Here is a 19,213-nt window from a genome sequence, read left to right as displayed (position 1 = left end):
GTTAACACTCATTTTGTAGACCAACAGGTAAATGTATTATTTATCTTAACCCATTAAACATTAAACAATATGTAAAGGAGAGATACTTTAAATGCAAATTCAACGGTCCATAAACACTCTCCTCAGACAGTAGTGCATGAAGTGGCATTAGTGTCAAGAAGCCAACTAATATAGTACTATATCAACCTCCAGTTATTTGCCTTCATTTCCACGGTGGTTATGACGCAATATCTCAAGGTGCTGTCCAGAGTAATGCACATGCATGCACAGCATTTACATAATTTCTGGCCAGCAAAATCTATTTAGGCTTACACTTCACTGAGCCTGAAGATTATTCTACCATTTCACACAAAGCCATGGAGTAATTTGTTTGGATAAGTAGTAAACACCAGAGGCTCTGGTCATGTAATGTCCTGCAGAATGTTGGACATCCTGATTGTTTTATTGCTCATGGTAAGGTTTAAAAAGCAGTTAGGGGGGTACTAAGTTAACATATGGAATTGTTTTAAGATGGTCATACCATGGATCATGTCTCTATTTGATTGAGTATTTTAGGACCCCTTTAGGTATTAAAAAAATTACATGTACTTTTTTGTTCAAATATTGAATTTGGTCTTCACTACTATAGAAACTAATTGAATAACACATTCATAAATGGAAGAAAAAAAAGACAAATATTCATCATAAGGAATTAGGTTTTGAAGTGTCTGTCCTATATCTAGGAGATAAGAAAGTTCAGAAAATATATATTTTTGGGATTTAAACCCTTATTTTTGTTGGCACAAAACGGCCTCCATGCTTCCATTCGTTTGTATGGGTTACCTTGAGAGGCGTCCCATGACACTGGTAGGGGTCAGAGCAAAATAGAGAACACCATCGTGTTCGTAAGATTCTCCCCTGTCCATAGTGGTCTGACAAACAACGATGTAGCTATGCCACCTTTCACCGCTGATGCGGAAGGCCGACATGGGCGGATTGAGACACAGTCTATGCATAACAACCACATATCTCTAGTTTAAATTGACAGATTTTGATGGGGATTAGGTTACTTAGATTATAATAGACTCTTAAGGATTAAAAGGGCACGAATATTTACTGAACCTCAAAAGGGCATCACTTCCCCATTTGACATTGAGTGGTTCCTTCCATCGCCACTAGATGGTGCTAAATCAGTACATTTGGAAGAAAACATAGTGAAGAAAAGCCTTTCTTACTTGCTTGTCAAAGTTCACTGGAGTCTTGTGTCAGTACTAAGAGAAATAAAACCAACTCTTTTGGATTCTTGTTTTAATTGTCACTGTTCAGTGAGTTAAAAGGCATTGATCTAGCAATCCTCCAAAACTCTCGGGAGCTCTGTTGGGCTCTGGGTTAGGGGAGGGTCTGTCCGGGGTAGGCCACCACTGTAAATAACAATTTGTTCTTAATTAACTGGCATGCCTAGTTAAATAAAGGTTCAATTTAAAAAAATTAAACACCAATTTTATTTTGACCCTTTTATTCTTCACTGGTACAAACAATAATCCCCACCACCTCGTGCTTATTAAATCAGTTCAGTAGTTTAAAAACACCACATCCCATTCAGGTCCCTTTATACCAAGAAATATCATATTAAGCTGGAGTCATTTTGAATGATCAAACAATCATTACAAATATTTGATATGAAGGGGAAAAAATGCCCTAGTGTAAACGACCACAAAAAGACAATTAGGAAGAACAGTCTGCGGCGGTACAACTGATTTCAATAATAAGCACTTCAATAACAACAAACACGGAATCATTGTTATTAAGGCCACAATGTGGTTCTCGAATCCCAATCAAGGGAACCAGATATTATAGGAAAGGTTCAGGTTAGGAGAGAGCGTAAGAGCAGAGTACGTACGCGTGTTGATGTAAGTCTGTCAAAGACAAAGGAATCTGTTGTGTGGCAGGTTTAAGACAATCAAGCCCTTGAGAGATCAACAATTGATGCACGATACAGTATAAAAATGCTACAAGTAAGCAATGCTGTGACATGCTTGTGTTAGTTGCAACACGGAGGCCTTGGAAGAGAGCAGACAACATTGCTGTAGACCAAGACTGATATGAGAATATTGCCATTATGAAAGTCAAATGAACATCTTTATAATTGTATGTTAGGCACATTGGATTTGTATTTTTTATAGATTAAAATGTGTAAAATAATTCTGCCTCACTTTTTGGAGGCAACATCGTAGACCCAGTAAATCAGCCTGTTTTTGAATCCACAGCACAGTGAAGACTCCCAGACAACAATGTCAGACATTCCACCACCCACAGGCAATCGAAAATTGCACTTAGCACAAGCTTACAGTGATGGAAAAAAGTATTTGATCCCCTGCTGATTTTGTACGTTTGCCCACTGACAAAGAAATGATCAGTCTATAATTGTAATGGTGGTTTATTTGAACAGTGAGAGACAGAATAACAACAAAAAAATCCAGAAAAACATGTCAAAAATGTTATAAATTGATTTGCATTTTAATGAGGGAAATAAGTATTTGACCCCTCTGCAAAACATGACTTAGTACTTGGTGGCAAAACCCGTGTTGGCAATCAGAGGTCAGACGTTTCTTGTAGTTGGCCACCAGGTTTGCACACATCTCAGGAGGGATTTTGTCCCACTCCTCTTTGCAGATCTTCTCCAAGTCATTAAGGTTTCGAGGCTGACGTTTGGCAACTCAAACCTTCAGCTCCCTCCACAGATTTTCTATGGGATTAAGGTCTGGAGACTGGCTAGGCCACTCCAGGACCTTAATGTGCTTCTTCTTGAGCCACTCCTTTGTTGACCTGGCCGTGTGTTTTGGGTCATTGTCACGCTGGAATACCCATCCACGACCCATTTCCAATGCCCTGGCTTCTCACCCAAGATTTGACGGTACATGGCCCTGTCCATCGTCCCTCTGATGCGGTGAAATTGTCCTGTCCCCTTAGCAGAAAAACACCCCCAAAGCATAATGTTTCCACCTCCATGTTTGACGGTGGGGATGGTGTTCTTGGGGTCATAGGCAGCATTCCTCCTCCTCCAAACACAGCGAGTAGAGTTGATGCCAAAGAGTTCCATTTTGGTCTCATCTGACCACAACACTTTCACCCAGTTGTCCTCTGAATCATTCAGATGTTGATTGGCAAACTTCAGATGTGCATGTATATGTGCTTTCTTGAGAAGGGGGACCTCGCAGGCGCTGCAGGATTTCAGTCCTTCACGGCGTAGTGTGTTACCAATCGTTTTCTTGGTGATTATGGTCCCAGCTGCCTTGAGATCATTGACAAGATCCTCCTGTGTAGTTCTGGGCTGATTCCATACTGTTCTCATGATCATTGCAACTCCACGAGGTGAGATCTTGCATGGAGCCCCGGGCCGAGGGAGATTGACAGTTATTTTGTGTTTCTTCCATTTGTGAATAATCACACCAGCTGTTGTCACCTTCTCACCAAGCTGCTTGGCGATGGTCTTGTAGCCCATTCCAGCCTTGTGTAGGTCTACAATCTTGTCCCTGACATCCTTGGAGAGCTCTTTGGTCTTGGGCATGGTGGAGAGTTTGGAATCTGATTGATTGATTGCTTCTGTGGACAGGTGTCTTTTATACAGGCAACAAACTGAGATTAGGAGCACTCCCTTTAAGAATGTGCTCTCAGCTCGTTACCTGTGTAAAAGACACCTGGGAGACAGAAATCTTTCTGATTGAGAGGGGGTCAAATACTTATTTCCCTCATTAAAATGCAAATCAATTTATAACATTTTTGAGATGCGTTTTTATGGATTTTGTTGTTGTTATTCTGTCTCTCACTGTTCAAATAAACCACCATTACAATTATAGACTGATCATTTCTTTGTCAGTGGGCAAACGTACTTAATCAGCAGGGATCAAATACTTTTTTCCCTCACTGTAAGTGTTTCAAGTCTTGTTCGAATGGCCCAATTTCAACCTACTTTGAACAGTCTCCAAACAGAGAGACAGACACTGGTGAGTAGAACACATACAGTATCCTAGCATGACAGTCTCCAAACAGAGAGACGGACACTGGTGAGTAGAACACATACCGTATCCTAGCATGACAGTCTCCAAACAGAGAGACGGACACTGGTGAGTAGAACACACAGTATCCTAGCATGACAGTCTCCAAACAGAGAGACGGACACTGGTGAGTAGAACACATACCGTATCCTAGCATGACAGGGTCCAAACAGAGAGACGGACACTGGTGAGTAGAACACACAGTATCCTAGCATGACAGTCTCCAAACAGAGAGACGGACACTGGTGAGTAGAACACACAGTATCCTAGCATGACAGTCTCCAAACAGAGAGACGGACACTGGTGAGTAGAACACATACCGTATCCTAGCATGACAGTCTCCAAACAGAGAGACGGACACTGGTGAGTAGAACACACAGTATCCTAGCATGACAGTCTCCAAACAGAGAGACGGACACTGGTGAGTAGAACACACAGTATCCTAGCATGACAGTCTCCAAACAGAGAGACAGACACTGGTGTGTAGAACACACAGTATCCTAGCATGACAGTCTCCAAACAGAGAGACAGACACTGGTGAGTAGAACACACAGTATCCTAGCATGACAGTGTCCAAACAGAGAGACAGACACTGGTGTGTAGAACACATACCGTATCCTAGCATGACAGTCTCCAAACAGAGAGACGGACACTGGTGAGTAGAACACACAGTATCCTAGCATGACAGTCTCCAGAGAGACGGACACTGGTGAGTAGAACACACAGTATCCTAGCATGACAGTCTCCAAACAGAGAGACGGACACTGGTGAGTAGAACACATACCGTATCCTAGCATGACAGGGTCCAAACAGAGAGACGGACACTGGTGAGTAGAACACATACCGTATCCTAGCATGACAGGGTCCAAACAGAGAGACGGACACTGGTGAGTAGAACACACAGTATCCTAGCATGACAGTCTCCAAACAGAGAGACGGACACTGGTGAGTAGAACACATACAGTATCCTAGCATGACAGTCTCCAAACAGAGAGACGGACACTGGTGAGTAGAAAACATACCGTATCCTAGCATGACAGTCTCCAAACAGAGAGACGGACACTGGTGAGTAGAACACATACCGTATCCTAGCATGACAGTCTCCAAACAGAGAGACGGACACTGGTGAGTAGAACACACAGTATCCTAGCATGACAGTCTCCAAACAGAGAGACGGACACTGGTGAGTAGAACACACAGTATCCTAGCATGACAGGGTCCAAACAGAGAGACGGACACTGGTGAGTAGAACACACAGTATCCTAGCATGACAGTCTCCAAACAGAGAGACAGACACTGGTGAGTAGAACACACAGTATCCTAGCATGACAGTCTCCAAACAGAGAGACGGACACTGGTGTGTAGAACACACAGTATCCTAGCATGACAGTCTCCAAACAGAGAGACAGACACTGGTGTGTAGAACACACAGTATCCTAGCATGACAGTCTCCAAACAGAGAGACGGACACTGGTGAGTAGAACACACAGTATCCTAGCATGACAGGGTCCAAACAGAGAGACGGACACTGGTGAGTAGAACACACAGTATCCTAGCATGACAGTCTCCAAACAGAGAGACAGACACTGGTGAGTAGAACACACAGTATCCTAGCATGACAGTCTCCAAACAGAGAGACGGACACTGGTGTGTAGAACACACAGTATCCTAGCATGACAGTCTCCAAACAGAGAGACGGACACTGGTGTGTAGAACACACAGTATCCTAGCATGACAGTCTCCAAACAGAGAGACGGACACTGGTGAGTAGAACACATACAGTATCCTAGCATGACAGTCTCCAAACAGAGAGACGGACACTGGTGAGTAGAACACACAGTATCCTAGCATGACAGTCTCCAAACAGAGAGACAGACACTGGTGAGTAGAACACACAGTATCCTAGCATGACAGTCTCCAAACAGAGAGACAGACACTGGTGTGTAGAACACATACCGTATCCTAGCATGACAGTCTCCAAACAGAGAGACGGACACTGGTGAGTAGAACACACAGTATCCTAGCATGACAGTCTCCAGAGAGACGGACACTGGTGAGTAGAACACACAGTATCCTAGCATGACAGTCTCCAAACAGAGAGACAGACACTGGTGTGTAGAACACACAGTATCCTAGCATGACAGTCTCCAAACAGAGAGACGGACACTGGTGTGTAGAACACATACCGTATCCTAGCATGACAGTCTCCAAACAGAGAGACGGACACTGGTGAGTAGAACACACAGTATCCTAGCATGACAGTCTCCAGAGAGACGGACACTGGTGAGTAGAACACACAGTATCCTAGCATGACAGTCTCCAAACAGAGAGACAGACACTGGTGTGTAGAACACACAGTATCCTAGCATGACAGTCTCCAAACAGAGAGACGGACACTGGTGAGTAGAACACACAGTATCCTAGCATGACAGTCTCCAAACAGAGAGACAGACACTGGTGTGTAGAACACATACCGTATCCTAGCATGACAGTCTCCAAACAGAGAGACGGACACTGGTGAGTAGAACACACAGTATCCTAGCATGACAGTCTCCAGAGAGACGGACACTGGTGAGTAGAACACACAGTATCCTAGCATGACAGTCTCCAAACAGAGAGACGGACACTGGTGAGTAGAACACATACCGTATCCTAGCATGACAGGGTCCAAACAGAGAGACGGACACTGGTGAGTAGAACACATACCGTATCCTAGCATGACAGGGTCCAAACAGAGAGACGGACACTGGTGAGTAGAACACACAGTATCCTAGCATGACAGTCTCCAAACAGAGAGACGGACACTGGTGAGTAGAACACACAGTATCCTAGCATGACAGTCTCCAAACAGAGAGACGGACACTGGTGAGTAGAACACACAGTATCCTAGCATGACAGGGTCCAAACAGAGAGACGGACACTGGTGAGTAGAACACATACCGTATCCTAGCATGACAGTCTCCAAACAAAGAGACGGACACTGGTGAGTAGAACACACAGTATCCTAGCATGACAGTCTCCAAACAGAGAGACAGACACTGGTGTGTAGAACACACAGTATCCTAGCATGACAGTCTCCAAACAGAGAGACAGACACTGGTGAGTAGAACACACAGTAAGTATCCTAGCATGACAGGGTCCAAACAGAGAGACGGACACTGATGAGTAGAACACACAGTATCCTAGCATGACAGCCTCCAAACAGAGAGACAGACACTGGTGAGTAGAACACACAGTATCCTAGCATGACAGGGTCCAAACAGAGAGACGGACACTGGTGAGTAGAACACACAGTATCCTAGCATGACAGTCTCCAAACAGAGAGACGGACACTGGTGAGTAGAACACACAGTATCCTAGCATGACAGTCTCCAAACAGAGAGACGGACACTGGTGAGTAGAACACACAGTATCCTAGCATGACAGTCTCCAAACAGAGAGACAGACACTGGTGTGTAGAACACACAGTATCCTAGCATGACAGTCTCCAAACAGAGAGACAGACACTGGTGAGTAGAACACACAGTATCCTAGCATGACAGTCTCCAAACAGAGAGACAGACACTGGTGTGTAGAACACATACCGTATCCTAGCATGACAGTCTCCAAACAGAGAGACGGACACTGGTGAGTAGAACACACAGTATCCTAGCATGACAGTCTCCAGAGAGACGGACACTGGTGAGTAGAACACACAGTATCCTAGCATGACAGTCTCCAAACAGAGAGACAGACACTGGTGAGTAGAACACACAGTATCCTAGCATGACAGTCTCCAGAGAGACAGACACTGGTGAGTAGAACACACAGTATCCTAGCATGACAGTCTCCAAACAGAGAGACAGACACTGGTGAGTAGAACACACAGTATCCTAGCATGACAGGGTCCAAACAGAGAGACGGACACTGGTGAGTAGAACACACAGTATCCTAGCATGACAGGGTCCAAACAGAGAGACGGACACTGGTGAGTAGAACACACAGTATCCTAGCATGACAGTCTCCAAACAGAGAGACGGACACTGGTGAGTAGAACACACAGTATCCTAGCATGACAGGGTCCAAACAGAGAGACAGACACTGGTGAGTAGAACACACAGTATCCTAGCATGACAGTCTCCAAACAGAGAGACAGACACTGGTGTGTAGAACACACAGTATCCTAGCATGACAGTCTCCAAACAGAGAGACAGACACTGGTGTGTAGAACACACAGTATCCTAGCATGACAGTCTCCAAACAGAGAGACGGACACTGATGAGTAGAACACACAGTATCCTAGCATGACAGCCTCCAAACAGAGAGACAGACACTGGTGTGTAGAACACACAGTATCCTAGCATGACAGGGTCCAAACAGAGAGACGGACACTGGTGAGTAGAACACACAGTATCCTAGCATGACAGCCTCCAAACAGAGAGACAGACACTGGTGAGTAGAACACACAGTATCCTAGCATGACAGTCTCCAAACAGAGAGACAGACACTGGTGAGTAGAACACACAAAGTCTCATATGATCCAAAGCTTTGGGACTTATTCAGCTATCTCAAAGGGTTATCTTTGAATTACAAACCCCCAGATTAACCACACATAGAAAAGAGTAATCATTTAGACCTCGAAATGAATCGTTTTAATGTACTAAACTTTTTGAATCTTATTTTAAGGACAACACAATTCAGTTATTTGTTGTGGTCTACATGTAAAAAAAAACACAAATATTCTATAAAATCATTCTGAAGTGCAACAGTACTTGTTAGAATCTATGCCGATCCCACTGAATTAAATTGATCCTCTTTGAAACCAGTCTTTTAGATCTGACACCACTAGACAATCCTGGAATGTTCCTTCAAGCTTTCTTATTGTTTTTAAACTCCCATAGTGACAGGAAGGAAAGATCTACAAAACTAGGGCATTCTGACAGACAGGCATAAATACGGTCACCTCTGGTGTGGACCCCACTTGGTTTGCAAAGGCACTTTAAATGAGGAAGTCTTCCCACAGGGAACAAGTAGGTAGTTTGCTGAGAGGCTTTGCTGGGTCCCCTCTTTAAAAATCCTGCCTCTCAATCGTCCACCGTGGAACTGTAATTGCACTTAGGTCAAAGGTCAATTAGGGTTAGGGTGAAGCTAGTTCCCCCCGTTCTCAAACTTCCAGCGCTGGTGCTTGTCCCCGGGGGTGCACGTCCTCATCTGGACGTCCGCTCGCCCCTCGGCTGTGCGGCAGGAGGTGACACACATGTCTGAGTGAGGGTGGTATATGGTCCCGTCCTGTGGTCACACAGAGACAGGTAAGACTACAGCTATGTTGAATACAGTCTGTTTCTGACTGACAAGACAACTTGTCGTGTGTTTACCAATTCAATCAGCCCAGTAGTGCATAGTATGAACATCTGTAGTGTTTTTCTGTGAGTGAGTATGTGTGTAAGAGCATTTTTCTGCTTACATGCGTGTTTTTTGTCTGCATCACTGACCTCTCTAAACTCCCAGATGATGGTGGGGGGTGTAGGGGTTCTGTCGTGGGGGCAGTGTTTCATCCCAATGTAAGTCTGTCCCTCTGGGACCTCGGCACACAGCTCCGTCACAGAGTTATAGCGGATCTCCTTATGAGTCGTGTACTCAAAGTACTATCGGAAAGAGAGAGGCATGGTTAAACTCTGCTGATCTGAATTATAGTAACCACCGTACCTGGGGAATGGATGAATGTTTACTCTCGGTGCTTCTGCATTTCAAATCAGCAGCTCCAAACATTAGCATTCAACAGTTAGATTTCACCAAAATAATCGTTTACTTTTAAGAGAGAAATGGTTGGATCTAGGTCTAAAGTAATGTCTGTTGAGCAAGCAGGGGGGAGAGAAAGCGAGAGGCGCGCGCTACTCTCTCTCTCTCCCCGCCACGCCTCTCTCTTCACCCAGAGTCCCCCCCCCCCCCCCCCCACTACTCCTCTCTCTCCCCCCCCACTCCTCTCTCTCCCCCCCACTCCTCTCTCTCCCTCTCCCCCACACCTCTCTTCACCCCGAGTCTCTCTCTCCCTCTCCCCCACGCCTCTCTTCACCCCCGAGTCTCTCTCTCCCTCTCCCCCACGCCTCTCTTCACCCCGAGTCTCTCTCTCTGTCTCTCTCCCCCACGCCTCTCTCTTCACCCCCGAGTCTCTCTCTCCCCCCACGCCTCTCTCTTCACCCCAGTCTCTCTCTCTTTCTTCCCCCCACGCCTCTCTCTTCACCCCAGTCTCTCTCTCTTTCTTCCCCCCAGGCGTCTCTCTGTGTGTATGTGTGTCTCTCCCCCCGAGTGCCTCTCTCCCTCCCCCGACGCCTTTCTCTCCCTCTCCCCACCACGCCTCTCTCTTCCCCCCGAGCCTCTCTCCCTCCCCCGCGTGCCTCTCTACTGCTCTCCCTCCCCCGCGTGCCTCTCTACCGCTCTCCCTCCCTCCCCCGCGCACCTCTCTCTCTCTCTCTCTCTCTCTCTCTCTCTCTCTCTCTCTCTCTCTCTCTCTCTCTCTCTCTCTCTCTCTCTCTCTCTCTCTCTCTCTCTCTCTCTCTCTCTCTCTCTCTCTCTCTCTCTCTCTCTCTCTCTGCGCACTCTCTCTCTCTCTGCTGCACACTCTCTCTCTCTCTCTGCGCACCTCTCTCTCTCTCTGCGCACCTCTCTCTCTCTGCTGCACACGCACTCTCTCTCTCTGCGCACCTCTCTCTCTCTCTCTGCGCACCTCTCTCTCTCTCTCTCTCTCTGCGCACCTCTCTCTCTCTCTCTCTGCGCACCTCTCTCTCTCTCTGCGCACCTCTCTCTCTCTCTCTGCGCACCTCTCTCTCTCTCTCTGCTCACCTCTCTCTCTCTCTCTCTGCGCACCTCTCTCTCTCTCTCTCGCACCTCTCTCTCTCTCTCTCTGCGCACCTCTCTCTCTCTCTCTCTGCGCACCTCTCTCTCTCTCTCTCTCTGCTCTCTCCTCTCTCTCTCTGCTCACCTCTCTCTCTCACCTCACCTCTCTCTCTCTCTCTGCTCACCTCTCTCTCTCTCTCTCTGCTCACCTCTCTCTCTCTCTCTGCTCACCTCTCTCTCTCTCTCTGCTCACCTCTCTCTCTCTCTCTGCTCACCTCTCTCTCTCTCTCCTCACCTCTCTCTCTCTCTGCGCACCTCTCTCTCTCTCTCTGCGCACCTCTCTCTCTCTCTCTCTGCGCACCTCTCTCTCTCCCCTCATGTATCTTTTAAATGGAACTAGGAGTGAACTCTCTAAAGAGAAGGTAGAGGTTTCCGTTTCAGTGCAGGCTGTGGAAACATTGATTTTCAGTCACACACACATGGTGCTTTTAGTAGCGTTGGACACCTGATGCGATGCATCAATGAGTAATCAGAGATGGAGATAGACATGCAGGCAGAGGCCTCCACGACTCCCTCTTGTCGGACCTTACATCAAATATACATCCATACAGTCAGCAAGTATCTGTAAACTAACTAGAAACATAGCTATAAATGTATAAAAAAATATGTTTTATGTAGATTTAGGCCTAAGCTGAGATGAGGTGGATGGTAACCGGATATGGGTGACATTCAGAGAAACCACTCCGTCCGTCCATCAGGGAGACGGACGTGGGATCAGGGGGGTTGAGAGAGAAAATAAACTGACAAGACATGACATTTTTAAATCACCTGGTTGCCGCCCTGCCCATGGCAACCGAAGAGGGAGATGTGTGCCCCCGTGGGACTGTGTTCCGGAGCGTTGTAGTCCAGGCACTCTGAATGGATCCCGGAGCTACGCACCTGTGATGAGAATGATCCGGATTAGCATCATGAGACCTGCCATCACTGCAAAGAGGGTCAGATTAAAGGAGACAAAACATTGTGATTCTGCCTCTGCATTGCTGGATCTTTGGCAGTTTGGTCTCTGTTTCTGTATAGTACATAGAGACAACTGCTGATGTAAAGAAGGCTTCATACACTGAGACTGACACACATACACAACCCTTTTCTCAATTGTCTCAAGGCCTAAAAATCCTTTAACCAGTCTCCTCCCCTCCATCTACACTCAAGAAAAGGGGATTTAAGGGGAAGAGACAGGTTGTGCCTGTCTCTTCCCCTTAAAGTATTGTGCCAATTCTTAAGTCTTCAGTCTTGTGCCAATTGAGACATGGAGTATGTGTGTCATTCAGAGGGTGAATGGGCAAGACATGGAGTATGTGTGTCATTCAGAGGGTGAATGGGCAAGACATGGAGTATGTGTGTCATTCAGAGGGTGAATGGGCAAGACATGGAATATGTGTGTCATTCAGAGGGTGAATGGGCAAGACATGGAGTATGTGTGTCATTCAGAGGGTGAATGGGCAAGACATGGAATATGTGTGTCATTCAGAGGGTGAATGGGCAAGACATGCAGTATGTGTGTCATTCAGAGGGTGAATGGGCAAGACATGGAATATGTGTGTCATTCAGAGGGTGAATGGGCAAGACATGCAGTATGTGTGTCATTCAGAGGGTGAATGGGCAAGACATGGAATATGTGTGTCATTCAGAGGGTGAATGGGCAAGACATGCAGTATGTGTGTCATTCAGAGGGTGAATGGGCAAGACATGGAATATGTGTGTCATTCAGAGGGTGAATGGGCAAGACATGGAGTATGTGTGTCATTCAGAGGGTGAATGGGCAAGACATGCAGTATGTGTGTCATTCAGAGGGTGAATGGGCAAGACATGCAGTATGTGTGTCATTCAGAGGGTGAATGGGCAAGACATGCAGTATGTGTGTCATTCAGAGGGTGAATGGGCAAGACATGGAATATGTGTGTCATTCAGAGGGTGAATGGGCAAGACATGCAGTATGTGTGTCATTCAGAGGGTGAATGGGCAAGACATGGAATATGTGTGTCATTCAGAGGGTGAATGGGCAAGACATGCAGTATGTGTGTCATTCAGAGGGTGAATGGGCAAGACATGGAGTATGTGTGTCATTCAGAGGGTGAATGGGCAAGACATGGAATATGTGTGTCATTCAGAGGGTGAATGGGCAAGACATGCAGTATGTGTGTCATTCAGAGGGTGAATGGGCAAGACATGGAGTATGTGTGTCATTCAGAGGGTGAATGGGCAAGACATGGAATATGTGTGTCATTCAGAGGGTGAATGGGCAAGACATGCAGTATGTGTGTCATTCAGAGGGTGAATGGGCAAGACATGCAGTATGTGTGTCATTCAGAGGGTGAATGGGCAAGACATGGAGTATGTGTGTCATTCAGAGGGTGAATGGGCAAGACATGGAATATGTGTGTCATTCAGAGGGTGAATGGGCAAGACATGCAGTATGTGTGTCATTCAGAGGGTGAATGGGCAAGACATGGAATATGTGTGTCATTCAGAGGGTGAATGGGCAAGACATGGAATATGTGTGTCATTCAGAGGGTGAATGGGCAAGACATGGAATATGTGTGTCATTCAGAGGGTGAATGGGCAAGCCATGCAGTATGTGTGTCATTCAGAGGGTGAATGGGCAAGACATGGAATATGTGTGTCATTCAGAGGGTGAATGGGCAAGACATGCAGTATGTGTGTCATTCAGAGGGTGAATGGGCAAGACATGGAATATGTGTGTCATTCAGAGGGTGAATGGGCAAGACATGCAGTATGTGTGTCATTCAGAGGGTGAATGGGCAAGACATGCAGTATGTGTGTCATTCAGAGGGTGAATGGGCAAGACATGGAATATGTGTGTCATTCAGAGGGTGAATGGGCAAGACATGGAGTATGTGTGTCATTCGGAGGGTGAATGGGCAAGACATGGAATATGTGTGTCATTCAGAGGGTGAATGGGCAAGACATGGAGTATGTGTGTCATTCAGAGGGTGAATGGGCAAGACATGGAATATGTGTGTCATTCAGAGGGTGAATGGGCAAGACATGGAATATGTGTGTCATTCAGAGGGTGAATGGGCAAGACATGCAGTATGTGTGTCATTCAGAGGGTGAATGGGCAAGACATGGAATATGTGTGTCATTCAGAGGGTGAATGGGCAAGACATGGAGTATGTGTGTCATTCAGAGGGTGAATGGGCAAGACATGCAGTATGTGTGTCATTCAGAGGGTGAATGGGCAAGACATGGATTATGTGTGTCATTCAGAGGGTGAATGGGCAAGACATGGAATATGTGTGACATTCAGAGGGTGAATGGGCAAGACATGCAGTATGTGTGTCATTCAGAGGGTGAATGGGCAAGACATGGATTATGTGTGTCATTCAGAGGGTGAATGGGCAAGACATGGAATATGTGTGTCATTCAGAGGGTGAATGGGCAAGACATGGAGTATGTGTGTCATTTAGAGGGTGAATGGGCAAGACATGGAATATGTGTGTCATTCAGAGGGTGAATGGGCAAGACATGCAGTATGTGTGTCATTCAGAGGGTGAATGGGCAAGACATGGATTATGTGTGTCATTCAGAGGGTGAATGGGCAAGACATGGAATATGTGTGTCATTCAGAGGGTGAATGGGCAAGACATGCAGTATGTGTGTCATTCAGAGGGTGAATGGGCAAGACATGGAATATGTGTGTCATTCAGAGGGTGAATGGGCAAGACATGCAGTATGTGTGTCATTCAGAGGGTGAATGGGCAAGACATGGAATATGTGTGTCATTCAGAGGGTGAATGGGCAAGACATGGAGTATGTGTGTCATTCAGAGGGTGAATGGGCAAGACATGCAGTATGTGTGTCATTCAGAGGGTGAATGGGCAAGACATGGAATATGTGTGTCATTCAGAGGGTGAATGGGCAAGACATGCAGTATGTGTGTCATTCAGAGGGTGAATGGGCAAGACATGGAATATGTGTGTCATTCAGAGGGTGAATGGGCAAGACATGGAGTATGTGTGTCATTCAGAGGGTGAATGGGCAAGACATGGAATATGTGTGTCATTCAGAGGGTGAATGGGCAAGACATGGAGTATGTGTGTCATTCAGAGGGTGAATGGGCAAGACATGCAGTATGTGTGTCATTCAGAGGGTGAATGGGCAAGACATGCAGTATGTGTGTCATTCAGAGGGTGAATGGGCAAGACATGCAGTATGTGTGTCATTCAGAGGGTGAATGGGCAAGACATGCAGTATGTGTGTCATTCAGAGGGTGAATGGGCAAGACATGGAGTATGTGTGTCATTCAGAGGGTGAATGGGCAAGACATGGAATATGTGTGTCATTCAGAGGGTGAATGGGCAAGACATGGAATATGTGTGTCATTCAGAGGGTGAATGGGCAAGACATGCAGTATGTGTGTCATTCAGAGGGTGAATGGGCAAGACATGCAGTATGTGTGTCATTCAGAGGGTGAATGGGCAAGACAAAAGATTTAAGTGCCTTTGAACGGAGTATGGTAGTAGGTAGCAGGAACACTGGTTTGTGTCAAGAAGTGCAATCCTGCTGGGTTTTTTACGCTCAACAGTTTCCAGTGTGTATCACGAATGGTCTCACCACCCAAACGACTTCCAGCCAACTGGACACAACTGCGGGAAGTGTTTGAGTCAACATGGGCCAGCGTCCCTGTGGAACGCTTTTGACACCTTGTCGAGTCCAATTCGAGCCCCAACGAATTGAGTCTGTTCTAAGGGCAAGAAATACATTTTTACATACGGAAGAACTAAAAGTATGCAGGCAATATGGCAGAGGAAAATGAGTAGGAGATGCTAGTCTATTTTAATGGTATTACCATGCTCATGTAACAGATGTGAAATGGCTAGCTTAGTTAGCAGTGTGCGCTAAATAGCGTTTCAATCGGTGACGTCACTTGCTCTGAGACCTTGAAGTAGTAGTTCCCCTTGCTCTGCAAGGGCCGCGGCTTTTGTGGAGCGATGGGTAACGATGCTTCGTGGGTGACTGTTGTTGATGTGTGCAGAGGGTCCCTGGTTCACGCCCGGGTATGGGCGAGGGGACGGTCTAAAGTTATACTGTTACACTCATTTCACATCTACATGGAAGCCAACGAGGTAGGACATAGGAGTTCATTTAGGCTTCGACTTATTACGGACCGATGTTTTATGTTGTTTAAATGTTTTGGAGTGCTTTAGTGCTTAAGATATCGAATCGTATTGATGGGGAGAGAGAGAGCGAGAGAGAGAGACTCACCGCCCCGTGCCAGCCCTCCCGGTCCTCTGGTACATGCAGGTCAGGGTAGATGTTCTTCAGGTACCAGTCAAAGCTGTTACACTTCAGTCTCTCTCTGAGGACAACCCTCTCTGAGATGTCCCCATATGTCTCCTGTGGACAAAATAACACTTCATCTAACACATTTGAGTAGGGATGGATACACTTAAAAACATTGACACATTGAGTAAACAACATAACACTTTAGCTTGCAACAATTTCCATAATTTCACAAATTAGGCCCACACACACACACACACACACACACACGCAACTCTAAAAGACACACCAGAATAATAACTGGGGCAGCAGGTAGCCTAGCGGTTTAGAGCGTTGGGCTAGTAACCAAAGAGCAGACTGTGAAAAGTCTGCCAATGTGCCCTTGCACAAGGAACTTAACCCTAATTGCTCCCGTAAACTGCTCTGTATAAGAGAGTCTGCTGAATGACAAAAATGTAATGTAAATAAGCTGGATTTCACTGCAATCCTAAATGCAGCTCTGGTCAAATATGTCAATCCTAGGAGTGCTTTGATATGACACACTAACCATGATGGTCCTGGGTGACAACATGAAGTAGCTACATCCTGGTCTGATAACCTGAATCTGTTTGACTCCTGGGTGGTGCATTGCTGTTGTGTCCTTAATGAAAGTCATTGAGAAGGATTTCCTGGATGCCAGGTGTGAGCGTGACACCTGTGTCGTACTGATAGCAGTGGTTCTCCCCACCTTGAACAAACCAAAGGGATGGGAATTCAAACATGTTTGTGGCAACTGATGAACCAGAGGTGTATTCATTAGGGCACACTGTAGCAAAACATTTCGCAACGGCAAAATGAAAACAACCGTTTCTTACTGAATAAAATTCAGGTAGGTTTTTTGTTTTCCATTTCATCTCCTTAGCTTCTGCTTGGTTCCTTGTGAAAACACACCTGGTTTGTTTAGAGAAAAAAAAAAGACCCAAAAAAGGACTAGTGGTCGTCACTAGTCTGGCACCCGGTCTCCAGCTACCTTTGGTTGGGTCATTTATTGTTTGATCAAAGACGCCTGGCATTAATAATGTAATTTATGAGGTGAAACCAAGATGAACACGAGACTTTGATATCAGGCAACACAAAGAAAGCTGAGAGGGACACACACAACCTCATCAACCACTGCTGACACCTAGACAGGTGAAGAACATCTCCATCCAAGTTACTCCATTACGATACAATATTAATCACGTCTAGGGTGTTCCATCCTTGGTAGAACTATCACAGCTGTAAAGGGCCAATCAGGAGTTGCTACATCCACTTTGACTGTGGATGATACAGTAGGGTTCTCCAACTGGATACCTGAGGGACAAATTTGGCCATAAAAGACTAAAAACACCAGGAAATAATCACCAAGTGATTTATATTACGAAATCTGTTCCCAAATATTCCCACACAGAGAGACACGTGATCATACATAAATACAAGAAATGTTTGACTAAAACAATCATTTTAAACCTCTGTTTGGGCTACTATTTTATTATGTTCCAGCCCCCGACCTCTCAAGAAAAACCCACCCAGCGGCGGAATCTAGTTGATGATCCTTGATACAGTATAAAGACATTGATTCTTGAAGAACAGATCTTAAAAATGCCTCGCGAGCTTAGTTCAACTGTCAAACCCCATCAGAACCCAAAATATCAGCTGGTTTTACTCCCATGTTTGTTAACAAAGTCAATGTAAACGAACACTGTATAGCTTCAAAACATGGTTAAAACTATAATGTTGATATCATGGACGGTCAGTCCAAAGCTCTTTCTAAGAATGTAAGAGTGGTTATAGTTCTCAAGCCCCATCCCTCAGCGGTTTACCAAAACAAATGTCAGAGTGCATGATTAGGTTTTTTTAATCTCCAGATTGGTCCTAACTAAAGCATGAGCTACTTCTTATCACCTGTTGGGATTATGCACATTACAATAAGTGACCTTATTACATGACAGTAAGTGACTTGATCACATTACAGTAAGTGACTTTATCACATTACAGTAAGTGACTTTATCACATTACAGTAAGTGACTTTATCACATTACAATAAGTGACCTCATCACATTACAATAAGTGACCTCATCACATTACAATAAGTGACCTCATCACATTACAGTAAGTGACCTTATTACATTACAGTAAGTGACTTTATCACATTACAGTAAGTGACTTTATCACATTACAGTAAGTGACTTTATTACATTACAATACGTGACTTTATTACATTACAATACGTGACTTTATTACATTACAATACGTGACTTTATTACATTACAGTAAGTGACCTCATCACATTACAATAAGTGACCTCATCACATTACAATAAGTGACTTTATTACACTACAATACGTGACTTTATCACATTACAATAAGTGACTTTATCACATTACAATAAGTGACTTTATCACATTACAATAAGTGACCTTATCACATTACAATAAGTGACTTCATCACATTACAATAAGTGACTTCATCACATTACAATAAGTGACTTTATCACATTACAATAAGTGACCTCATCACATTACAATAAGTGACCTCATCACATTACAATAAGTGACCTCATCACATTACAATAAGTGACCTCATCACATTACAATAAGTGACTTTATCACATTACAATAAGTGACTATCACATTACAATAAGTGCCTTTATTATTGGTATTTCTACAGCCTGATCAATCTACAATCACGGCATCCTCCACTACTAAGGGAAAGGGGGATACCTAGTCAGTTGTACAACTGAACTTAACCCAACCCCTCTGAGGTATGGGGGGCTGCCTGAAATCGCCATCCACATCTTCGGCGCCCAGGGAACAGTGAGTTAACTCACTTGACCCAGGTGCAGAACAACATATTTTCACTTTGTCGATTCGATCCAGCAACCCTTCGTTTCCTGGCCCAACGCTCTAACCACTAGCTACCTCATAATGGTGTAACTTTGTTGTAGCCCTGACAACTCACTGAAAATACTGTACCTCACGTTGATCATATGACAATGGGGAGCGAGATGAAATAAGATAACATTTTACTGTAAAGTGTACGCA

General features: G+C 45.2%; 1 protein-coding gene across 2 annotated transcripts in view; it reads right to left on the bottom strand.

Moving 5' to 3' along the window:
* Nucleotides 1-8,639: 8,639 nt before the first annotated feature.
* Nucleotides 8,640-19,213, bottom strand: part of poc1bl (POC1 centriolar protein homolog B (Chlamydomonas), like) — a 45,637-nt gene continuing 35,063 nt past the window's right edge. For both annotated transcript variants that reach the window (XM_035759109.2, XM_035759108.2), the window contains exons 8-11: nucleotides 16,134-16,265; nucleotides 11,676-11,786; nucleotides 9,506-9,658; nucleotides 8,640-9,302 (exon numbers count right to left, since the gene is read on the bottom strand). In XM_035759109.2, the coding sequence (XP_035615002.1) occupies nucleotides 9,162-9,302; nucleotides 9,506-9,658; nucleotides 11,676-11,786; nucleotides 16,134-16,265 (537 nt within the window). In that variant the 3' untranslated portion in view covers nucleotides 8,640-9,161. The remainder of the gene's footprint in view (nucleotides 9,303-9,505; nucleotides 9,659-11,675; nucleotides 11,787-16,133; nucleotides 16,266-19,213) is intronic.

This window comes from Oncorhynchus keta, chromosome 20 (assembly GCF_023373465.1).
Source record: "Oncorhynchus keta strain PuntledgeMale-10-30-2019 chromosome 20, Oket_V2, whole genome shotgun sequence".
In the NCBI taxonomy this organism is placed as follows: Eukaryota; Metazoa; Chordata; class Actinopteri; order Salmoniformes; family Salmonidae; genus Oncorhynchus; species Oncorhynchus keta.
This window is presented reverse-complemented; position numbering and strand designations above follow the sequence as displayed.